The sequence below is a fragment of the Primulina tabacum genome, chromosome 9 (genome assembly GCF_025594145.1).
Source record: "Primulina tabacum isolate GXHZ01 chromosome 9, ASM2559414v2, whole genome shotgun sequence".
In the NCBI taxonomy this organism is placed as follows: Eukaryota; Viridiplantae; Streptophyta; class Magnoliopsida; order Lamiales; family Gesneriaceae; genus Primulina; species Primulina tabacum.
Window position 1 is genome coordinate 33,774,844 of NC_134558.1, and position 9,682 is coordinate 33,784,525.

Consider the following 9,682-nt stretch of genomic DNA (forward strand, 5'->3'; position numbering starts at 1 on the left):
CATGCATCTGTCGTCCCATAAATATTGCCTATGGATATGATCAAGCAGAGAAACTTACATAAAATCTTGTCAAGCATACCTTTTTTAATTAGTCAAGAAACCAATTTTTTAGCATACAAACTTCGAGGAGATCACCTGTGAAAAGGAAAAGCCAAAACAGGGACATTCACTACACAGTGAGAGACATAAAATATGATGCTCCATAATTCTATATACTAGAAATAGAAGGGATGTGAAACATAATGGCTATAATCCTTTACCCGTATGACTTAAAGCCATCCAATTTCAAAGTTAAGAAACACAGAAACTAAAAGATCATAAACATCATAAGGCCGATATCACAAAACATAATACCTGCTGAAGCATCCGTGGGGAATGTTGGATCAGGCTGGGATGAAATTCTTCACCTAGCAAAAGGGTGTTTCAAGATACCACTTTGGTGGTCTATCTGTCACCTAGAACTATACATTCAAGGTATTGGACTGCAAGTGATTTATAGTCTCGTCTAAAATGTTTGAAAAATGCACCATGTGTGACAGAATCAGGTTGGATTCCTCTATCTAGCATTTCTTTATACAACCTTACGACCTCCTGCCAGTTCCCTTGGTCACAGTTCTCACTCATCAATATAGTATAGGTGTATTTATTTGGCATTATTCCATTAGATTGCATTTTCGAAAAAATTCTGTACGCCTCATCCATTTTTCTATATTTACAAAGACCATTTATCAACACATTATATGTGATCACATTTGGCCAAATACCCTTCTCCTGCATTTCTGAGAAATATAAATGTCCTAGCTCCAGCCTACCTTTACCAACATGAGCATGGATTAATATAGTGTATGTCACAACTGAGGGAAACAAGCGTTTGCTCAGCATCTCATGAAATAACTCCCTAGCTTTTGTAAGGTATCCAAGCTCCAAGTGAGCATGGATGATGCTAGTATAAGTAATGTGGTCAGGCATAATTCCATCCTGCATCATCTTCAGCAATAATTCACAAGCTTCTTCCAAACCACCGAACTTGGCAACACCATCCACAAACACATTATAGGTGATTACATCAGGAGGAAATCCTTTCGCTAGAATCTCTTCTTGCAGTTTAAATGCTGCAGATATATCACCGAGCTTCATTTTTCCTGCAACAAGAGTGGTGTATGCGTAATGGTCTGGCTCCAACCCCTTGTGAAGCATCTCCAAATAAAATTCGTTTGCCATCCAAAGATTTCCTGTCCGATAAGAACCATTTATAAGTATTGTATAGGTGAAAATGTCAGGAGAAATTCCATGATTAATCATTTCATCCTTCAGGCGCCTGGCACCTTCTAAATCCCCCAGTCTGGACAGCCCATCCATGATTGTATTATATGTAACTGCAGAAGGACTGAGATTTCTTTTCCTTATTTCTGATAACAAGAACAAAGCCTCCTTTATGTTTCCCAAAAGACAGTACCCATGTATCAGAGTATTGTAGGATATTATATCCAGTACCAAATTTTTTTTCAGCATAACAGGAACCCACTGCATAGCATAACCTACTCTTCCTCGCTTGCAGAAGCCATGCATGAAAGCATTATAAGTTGATACGGTAGGCAAAGATCCTCTTATTTCCATCTCTTCACCAAGCCCCATTGCTTCAACAAGCATTCCCATCCGACAGTACCCGCTTAAGAGAGAGTTGTATGCATAAGCAGACACCTTTAACCCTTTCTTAAACATCTCTGCGATCAGCTCCTTTGCCTGCTCAAATTCACCTATCTTTGACAACCCATTGATCAACACATTATAGGTAACATCATTCGGAAAGCAACCTTTCTTCTGCATCTCCATCAAAAGTTCAAGTGCCAGCTGCACCTTCCCTTCTTTACAAAATAAATCTAACATTGTATTGTATGTAACAATGGTCGGCTTAATATCAAACCGGGCCATCAATGTATACACCTCCCTAGCTTTTTCAACAAAATCCATATCCCTGAGTATTCTAAGAATCCTATTGCAATTCTTTACATCCGGTAAAAAACCATTCTTCAGCATTTTATCAAAAACACTTAAACACTTCTCAACATCCGATTTCTTTGTATACAGCCATAATAACAAATCAAGTATCTTACAAGAAACCTCATTTTCTATATATCCGTCAACTAAAACGTCAGTCATGCCATGCATATTCATGTTAATGACTTTTTCCATCACCCAATAAGCAGACCTCATCAAACCATTACTCACTAGCACTTCTAAGACACTGCAGAACACAAACTCCGAATGCTGAAACCCTTTTCGCCCCTCTGCCCACCGGAATATCCTCAACACCGTCTTTGGCCGGTGGCGAATCGAATGAATGATAGTTAGAAACAAATTAGAATCCACAACCAAATAATTAAAATAATCTGGAACAACCCAATAAATGTCTCTAAAAGCCCCTGGATTTTCTTTCAATTCTCTCAAAATCAGATTTTGACTAACCCCACTTGAAGATGCAACCTTTCTGTCACTTGCATTTACAATCGTGTTGTTCCCATCAAACTTGAAACTACTGTAATTGAATTGTGAGTGGCAATGCAAGGATTGCTGAGGAAGAGAAGAGAAGTAAATAAAGCGTAACTTCCAACAAAAATCGATGTTAATTGAACAAAGATATTGAAAGGAGCTGAGGTTTTTGGTTGGGATGAGAGATTTTGCCGCGATGATACATAGTGTCATTATGCGACGAATCACGCATCCAAGGAAGACGAGTACATCCGAATATCGAAAAGGATGGTTGAATGGGAATTGGAATGGAGATGGTGGAGGAGAGATGCAGCCTACCACCTGCGGCGACAAAAGCGAAGCGTGGAGCAGCGTTAGCTTTTGAACCATTCGGGATTGTTTTCGTTACGCCCCAGGGTCAGTGGGCGTAACCCGACTTGAAAACTAGTTCGGGTTTTTCGGACTCTAATTGATCTAATTATTTTATTATTTTCATTTTAATTTGATTTGTTAAATTAGCTATTAATTGTAATTTAGGTTTTATTGCAAAATTTGGTAATTAATAAATCAGCTAAATATGTATATTTATTTCCGATTCTTGAAATTATTTCAAGAATATATCAACTTCTGTATGTACGTCCACGCACACGCACATAAATTTTTGTTTATCATTAACAAAACAAATCATATGATCTAAATTTAATTAACTGAATATTTAAAACTAAAATGTATAAATTTCTATTTCGATACAATAAGCTTTACGAATCAAAAAGCCATTTTATAACTCATAATTTATAATTCTTAGAAATATTCATATAATAATGTTAAAATTTTGAATTCAATAAATCAATGGGTGTTGATAATTTATTTTTATCTAACTATTTTAAGAGCATATCATTAAATTAACAAGTTTGTGGTACAAGTTAATGAAAAAAATATAAAAATGTGTTATATTATAAAAATCGTTCGCTTAATTTACATGACAATTAAAAAAATACCGCGTAGCAATGCAAGAATTCAACCAAAAGAAGAAGAATTGATGGTCTTCCGAGAATTTCAGTTTCCACAGCCCGTTAGTCTATGCAAAGCTTGTACTCTGCAATAAAATTTGTAAGCCAGGGAGAAATATGTGGAAGTGCCGAGAGTCACCGCAAAAATATTATGCACACCTTTCATTATGGAACAAAAGTCGCATAACTCCAGCTCTGTGACTTCCAACCTCTTTAATGCAAACCAGAATGTAAAGCTCCAGAATGGAGCAATCTGCACAAATGACTCACTTGCAGTAAGGCCAAAGTGAAAGGTTTAACTGAGCGTGTTTGTGAGAATCTATTCTGTTCCTACCATCCAAACTTCTGAGTTAATTAAGAAAAAATGCAAGAGCTTTTCTAAATCTGCTGATTTTCTACAATAAAGGCTAGCTATAGGTAATAACTTCCTCCATCCATCCTCCGAAGCTCAAACCAACTATAAAAGTGCAATGGCATTAAGTGTTCGAGCCCAGATGTTATAAATTTTTTACTGTCACGTGTCTCTTATGTAAGAAACATCCAAGATGAGAAGTTCAGGAGAAGACCAATTAAGATTCACATTGTTACCTACAACATTTTGATCACAGAGAAACGATAATGAGTAGGTGCAAGGACAGTTCTTGAAAATGGAAAAAGAAAAGCTCGAAGTAGAAAGAATGAGCATAGTAGTTATCTTAGTGAGATCACAGGTGCCACTCTTGACCTTTTCACTTTCCCTAAAACATCAAAGTGGCTTTTCTGAAAGTCTCAGATGCATTTAGTCTTGACATCCCTTAACTACATTTGGTCCAGAGAGACCATATAATCAGATCGATTTGATTTCCTCAGCTCATCTCTCATCTTCCTTCTAGGCCAGCATCAACCACAAAGTCATCTCTCATCTTCCTCAGCTCATCTCTCATCTTCCCAAGGTATGAAAGCCACTTCAAACTATGAAAATTCTCAAAATTCATCATGATAAGCCTGAGAGAACAGACAGGCTCACATATACAATAAAGCTTGATTAAGAGTAATCACAGTAATAGCATCAACCACAAAGTCAAATGGAGCATCAACCTTGTAGTCGGTAGATTCATCACTAGGCATCTATGGCGGCCAAAAAGTCCAAAAATCATGGATTGATGCATAAAATGGAGGCCAAACTGTAAAGCAATCACTGTTTCCCCTGCATCAGAGGAAATGTGAATGATGTAAGCAATTAGTCAAGAGGATGAACACCAAAAACTCCATCAATTTTGTAACATTTTCTTCTTGCGGTGATAACATTACCTGTGCAAAAAGGTCAAACTCGTTTAACACAAAAATGACTGTTTTATGGGCAAATCAGCACTCCCTATTCACACACACACAGAAATCAACAGTTTCTTAAATAATTTCTGAAAAACTGGCATAAAATCAAATTAGATCAATTACAATTTCTGAAATCATTGGAAAAAATTGCTTCGATATATTGTTAGTATTAAATTGGTTTCACCATACTTATTTTCTCAAGTTTTCTTGATTGAAAAATACGTAAAACAATCTTTTTAAAAAAATTTCAAACTAATTTTTTTATATATATTTCATCAGGCGATGACTTCTAAAAATCGACGGTGAATGACTGCCTAACGCCTAAACGCCACATAGGCAGTCCTAGACAAAATCTTTTAGAACAATCTTTAATATGATAAAATGGTAGATCTCTTCTTTGTATTGTAATCTTTATTTAATTGTGGCGATGACATTATTGTACATCTACTTTGTCAACCAAAAAAAGTTTATATAAGGACTTAGACATTATTAAATAATAATATAGAAGTATATAACATATTACAGATAAATTTCGAACAATTTATATATCTTTTTTGTAAAATTACTACTATATGATTGTTGTGATGCATTTGCATTTGAAAATAAAATACTTTGCTCCAAATTTTGAAAGCACTGATAAAAACATTGAAGGGAAGAAAATTTTACTCACTTGGAGCAAAATATATTTGGTAATAAAATACATATTTTCCGTGACAAGCGCACAGTAGAAAAGGCAGCTATACATCGCTATAATGCGCCACTTCGGTGTCACAAAAATATCGCAACATCGAGTTCCCATTCCCAGAATCCCAGTAACCACCAATCGTCCAACAAGGTAACAGAAATGGGAAGCACTGGAATCCTCATATCCAATCCACACCTGACCAACAAATTCATTTGTTTCCAATGCTTAAATTCCAACACCCCATCAAAAAATATATTGCCCGTAGAAAATAAAAAGACCCAGAGTTCTGGGCTTTTCAAGTAAGAATCATTTCAAGAAATTCGACAAAATAGTTTGCTCTGCTGTTGAAGATGTTGCTGAGCAGCAGCGAGAAAGTGGCAGTGACAGTGTTAATGGAGCTGGCTCAGCCGTTGAAGATAGACCTGGTATATTGAATCCTCTTGTTAATGTTTATGTTCGATAAAACAAAAAGGTTTCATTTTTTTAGTTTTTTTTTGGTGAATTTCTTGATTTGGGTATTTTATGATTGCCTTTTTTATATATGTGGATTGGTTTTTAATTGCGGATAGCTAAATAGTTCACTGGTGAAATTGCTAGTGTGCTGCTAGTTTTGAATATGCCGTATTCCTTACTGCCTGTGGTTTAAAGTTAAAGCTAGTGACCGTCTCTAAGAAATGGAACTTGTGTTCAATTCAAATTTAGTAAACTATAAACTGTGGTTTTTAGGAGGCTATCACAGTAGAGGAGGAGGAGCCTGAGGTGTTTATCCGGTCACATCCCCCTCCTAGTTCATCTGCTGACCCTTCTCGGCAGGGTGGAAGGTCCTTGGTCTTACCAAATATCTTTGGTGATGACATCAGTACGGATCTTAACGAAATGATCCGTGGTCTTCTGCGTCCCGATGAGGTGGAGCATCTCCAAGGACTCCATCCCAACCAGAATTTATGCGAAGGGGTTGCTCGGTCCTTCTCTGTAAGTTCATTTTTGCCCTTATGTTGTTTTTTTTTTGTTGTTTTTTTTTACCTTTGTTTACAGGGTTTGCAGATGCTTATATCGGCTTACGAGCAAGTAGCCGACGCTGCAAAGAGGGCCAACACCCAGGCCACCACTGCTCGGGAGACGCATAATAAGCTTCAGGAGGAACTGGGTCGGATGAAGGAACTTCATGAGCATGTCTTAGCCCGGGAGAGAGCTGTCTGGAAACAACAAGTGGACCTGATCCAAGCAGAATTGGCGGAGGTCCGGTCAGAGTTGGAGTCATCCCGTAAGAAGTTTGACGACTCCTCAGAGACTGCCAAGCTAGAACTGCAGGCTGCTAAGGAAGAAGCAGCATCTTCCCGGGCCCGGGCTGAAGAAACGACGGCTGCTCTGGAGCTTTTGAAATCCTCTCATGAAAAAAAGATGGCCCAATTCTTGAGGTCCTGGGAATTCAAGAAGATGGTGGCTGATAAAGCCTTCGTTTACTTTGACCTGGGCTTCAACAAATGCTTGGAGCAATTTCAAGAGGCAGGCCTCGTTCCTCCTGATCAAGAAGAGTTTCCAGATCTGCTGAAGGCCGCTGCCTCTCTTCCAGAGGATGAGGAGGAGGAAGAGAAGCGAGATCCAGTAGGATATATTTTTTTTATTATTTCCGGGCTTCGGGGCACCTTGTAAATTTTCTTTTGTTATTTAATGAAAAATCTTTCCTTCCTCTCTTTCTTGTCTTTGATTGGATGAGTAATCAACAAGTGTTAGAAATGTTCTGAGTATCTTCGAACATCACTATTTCAAAAAAACTTTGAACATGTAATCAGATTCATGAGCTTGTTGGATGACCGGGATATGAGTTTCCTGAGCCAGGGTACGAGTCCTGGGCTTGGTAAATAACCGGGGTACGGGTCCCCGGACCAGTGTACGGGTCCATGAACTTAGTAGATAACCGGGGTGCGGGTCCTCGGGCCAGGATACGGGTCCCTGGACTTAGTAGATAACCGGGGTGCGGATCCCCGGGCCAGGGTATGGGTCCCTGGACTTAGTAGATAATCGGGGTGCGGGTCCCCGGACTTAATAGATGTTTGTCTGAATAATCCCTTTATTTGATGTATAAATAACAGATACAAGGATCAAACTTTAAATATAATATTTCTTCAAATGAAATGCATTTCATGGTCTCTTAAGGGTGTGTCCCTGAGAATCTTATAAATAATAGGCTGCTCTCGAGCTAACTCTCTGAATCACTTTGAAATGTCCCTCTCATCGTGCTTCTAACTTTCCCCACATCATCTACGGGCTTCACCTTTTTCATAACTAGGTCTTCGACCTGGAAATCTCATGCTCGAATATGTTTGTTATAAGATTTTATAATCCGGCTTCGATAAGCTTCCATTCGAATGGCTACCCGATATCTTTTTTTTTCTTCAATTAAATCAAGCTCAATGGCCCGGGTCTGATAATTGTTATTCGGATAAGATTCCACCCGGGCACAATATTGTCCAATCTCCACAGGTAAGACTGCCTCTGAACCGTAGACTAGACTGTAAGAAGTTTCTCAGGTAGTTGTTCGAGGTGTAGTCCGATATGCCCACAGTATACTCGAAAATTCTTTCACACAGTCTTTACCTTTTCCATGAAGTCAGGGCCTTTAGTGCTTGTACAATGATTCTGTTGGTTACCTCAGTTTGACCATTGGCTTGTGGGTAGGCTACTGAAGTGAAAGATTGAGTGATCTTCATTTCTCGACACCAAGACATGATTTTCTTCCCCTGAAACTGCCTCCCATTGTCTGAAATCAATCTTCTTGGGATACCGAATCTGCAAACAATGTTTTTCCAGAGAAATTTCATTACCTCTTCCTCAGTAATTTTAGCCAAAGGTTCAGCCTCCACCCATTTAGAGAAATAATCCACAGCCACAAGAAGGAATTTTTCTATGCCCGGGCTACATGAAATGAACCCACGATATCCAAGCCCCATTGGTCGAAAGGACATGATGCTGAGATCGGTTGCATCCCAGTAGTTGATTGTGCTGAAAGTTAGAATGATACTGACAACCTTTACATGCCTGGACAAGTTGAGTAGCATCTTGATTCATTCGGGGCCACCAAAATCCGGCTAATATTGCTTTCCGAGCCAGGGAGGTTCCACCGAGATGTTCGCCACAGCACCCTTCATGTATTTCTCGGAGAACATATTCCACTTCATTTTCCGCTAAACACTTGAGCAAAAGGCCCTGATATGATCTTCTGTACAAAATATCATTTAAAAAGACAAACCTGGGTGCTTGCTTTTTGATTTTTAAAGCTTGAGCCCGGTCTTCGGGAAGCTTGGCATGGACTATATACTCTATCAGAGGAGTCATCCATGAGTTTTTCCGGCTAGACGACACCTCTTCATCAACCGAGAGCACTAGCCGGGTAAAACACAGGACTTCCCGGGTGCTTATGTCTGGCATAGAAGCGGCTAATTTGGTTAAGGTATCGGCCTCCCCATTTTCTTCCCTGGGAATTTGTTCGATGCTCCAATCAATTAAAGAGGCTGCCCGAGTCATGATGAGTCCCAAATATTTGAGCATTTTTTTCATTTTTGGCTTCATATGTTCTCTTGATTTGCTGGGCCACCAACTGAGAATCAGAGTAAATAATGACCCGGACAGCTCTGACTTCTCGAGCAGCTTGCAATCCGGCCAGAACAGCTTCATACTTAGCTTCATTATTGGTGACCCGGGAGTCGATCCTCAGAGCTAATTTAACATTTTCTCCTGATGGAGAAATCAAAACCACTCCCACCCCACATCCTGACAAATTCGATGCACCATCAACAAAGACTCTCCATACTTCCTCTTCTGGTTGAATAATCTCGATCAAGAAGTCCGTTAATGTCTGTGCTTTTATAGCAACTCGAGGTTTATATTCAATGTCATATTCCTCAAGCTCTATTGTCCACTTAACCATTCTGCCCGATACTTCAGCATGTGTCATGATTCTTCCAAGCTGGGAGTTAGTGAGAACCACGATAGGATGTGAGAGAAAACAAGGCCTTAGCTTCTGGGCAGTCACCACCAGGGTCAGGGCTATTCTCTCCACTTCATTGTACTTCAACTCTATCCCTCTGAGGGCATGACTGACATAATACACTGGCTTTTGGTCGGTCCCCTCCTCTCGGATAAGTACAGAGCTAACAACATATTTTGTGGCGGACAAATAGACCCATAGCTTTTCCCCGGGTTCAGG

At 39.2% G+C, this 9,682-nt stretch overlaps 2 protein-coding genes across 4 annotated transcripts; one reads left to right on the forward strand and one right to left on the reverse strand.

The window, feature by feature from the left end:
* Window positions 1-368: 368 nt before the first annotated feature.
* On the reverse strand, window positions 369-2,893 carry LOC142555364 (uncharacterized). 2 transcript variants are annotated; one of them, XM_075666199.1, is made up of 2 exons: window positions 1,326-2,893; window positions 369-1,232 (listed from the first exon to the last, which is right to left on the reverse strand). In XM_075666199.1, the coding sequence occupies exons 1-2, from the start codon at window positions 2,857-2,859 to the stop codon at window positions 445-447; spliced, it is 2,322 nt and encodes a 773-aa protein (XP_075522314.1). In that variant the 5' UTR covers window positions 2,860-2,893; the 3' UTR covers window positions 369-444. The 2 variants fall into 2 exon arrangements, with proteins under 2 accessions (XP_075522314.1, XP_075522313.1); XM_075666198.1 differs by having other exon boundaries at window positions 369-2,892.
* Window positions 2,894-5,509: 2,616 nt separating this feature from the next.
* Window positions 5,510-7,164, forward strand: LOC142555367 (uncharacterized). 2 transcript variants are annotated; one of them, XM_075666203.1, is made up of 3 exons: window positions 5,513-5,900; window positions 6,202-6,447; window positions 6,511-7,164. In XM_075666203.1, the coding sequence occupies exons 1-3, from the start codon at window positions 5,826-5,828 to the stop codon at window positions 7,126-7,128; spliced, it is 939 nt and encodes a 312-aa protein (XP_075522318.1). In that variant the 5' UTR covers window positions 5,513-5,825; the 3' UTR covers window positions 7,129-7,164. The 2 variants fall into 2 exon arrangements, with proteins under 2 accessions (XP_075522316.1, XP_075522318.1); XM_075666201.1 differs by having other exon boundaries at window positions 5,510-5,900; window positions 6,202-7,164.
* The last annotated feature ends 2,518 nt before the right edge of the window (window positions 7,165-9,682 follow it).

Bases quoted from the DNA above. Each gene is read 5' to 3' on its own strand.
- LOC142555364 (XM_075666198.1), bottom strand. From the start codon at position 2,859: ATGGTTCAAAAGCTAACGCTGCTCCACGCTTCGCTTTTGTCGCCGCAG.
- LOC142555367 (XM_075666201.1), top strand. From the start codon at position 5,826: ATGTTGCTGAGCAGCAGCGAGAAAGTGGCAGTGACAGTGTTAATGGAG. The intron at 5,901-6,201 runs GTATATTGAATC...TGTGGTTTTTAG, and splicing joins AGCCGTTGAAGATAGACCTG to GAGGCTATCACAGTAGAGGA.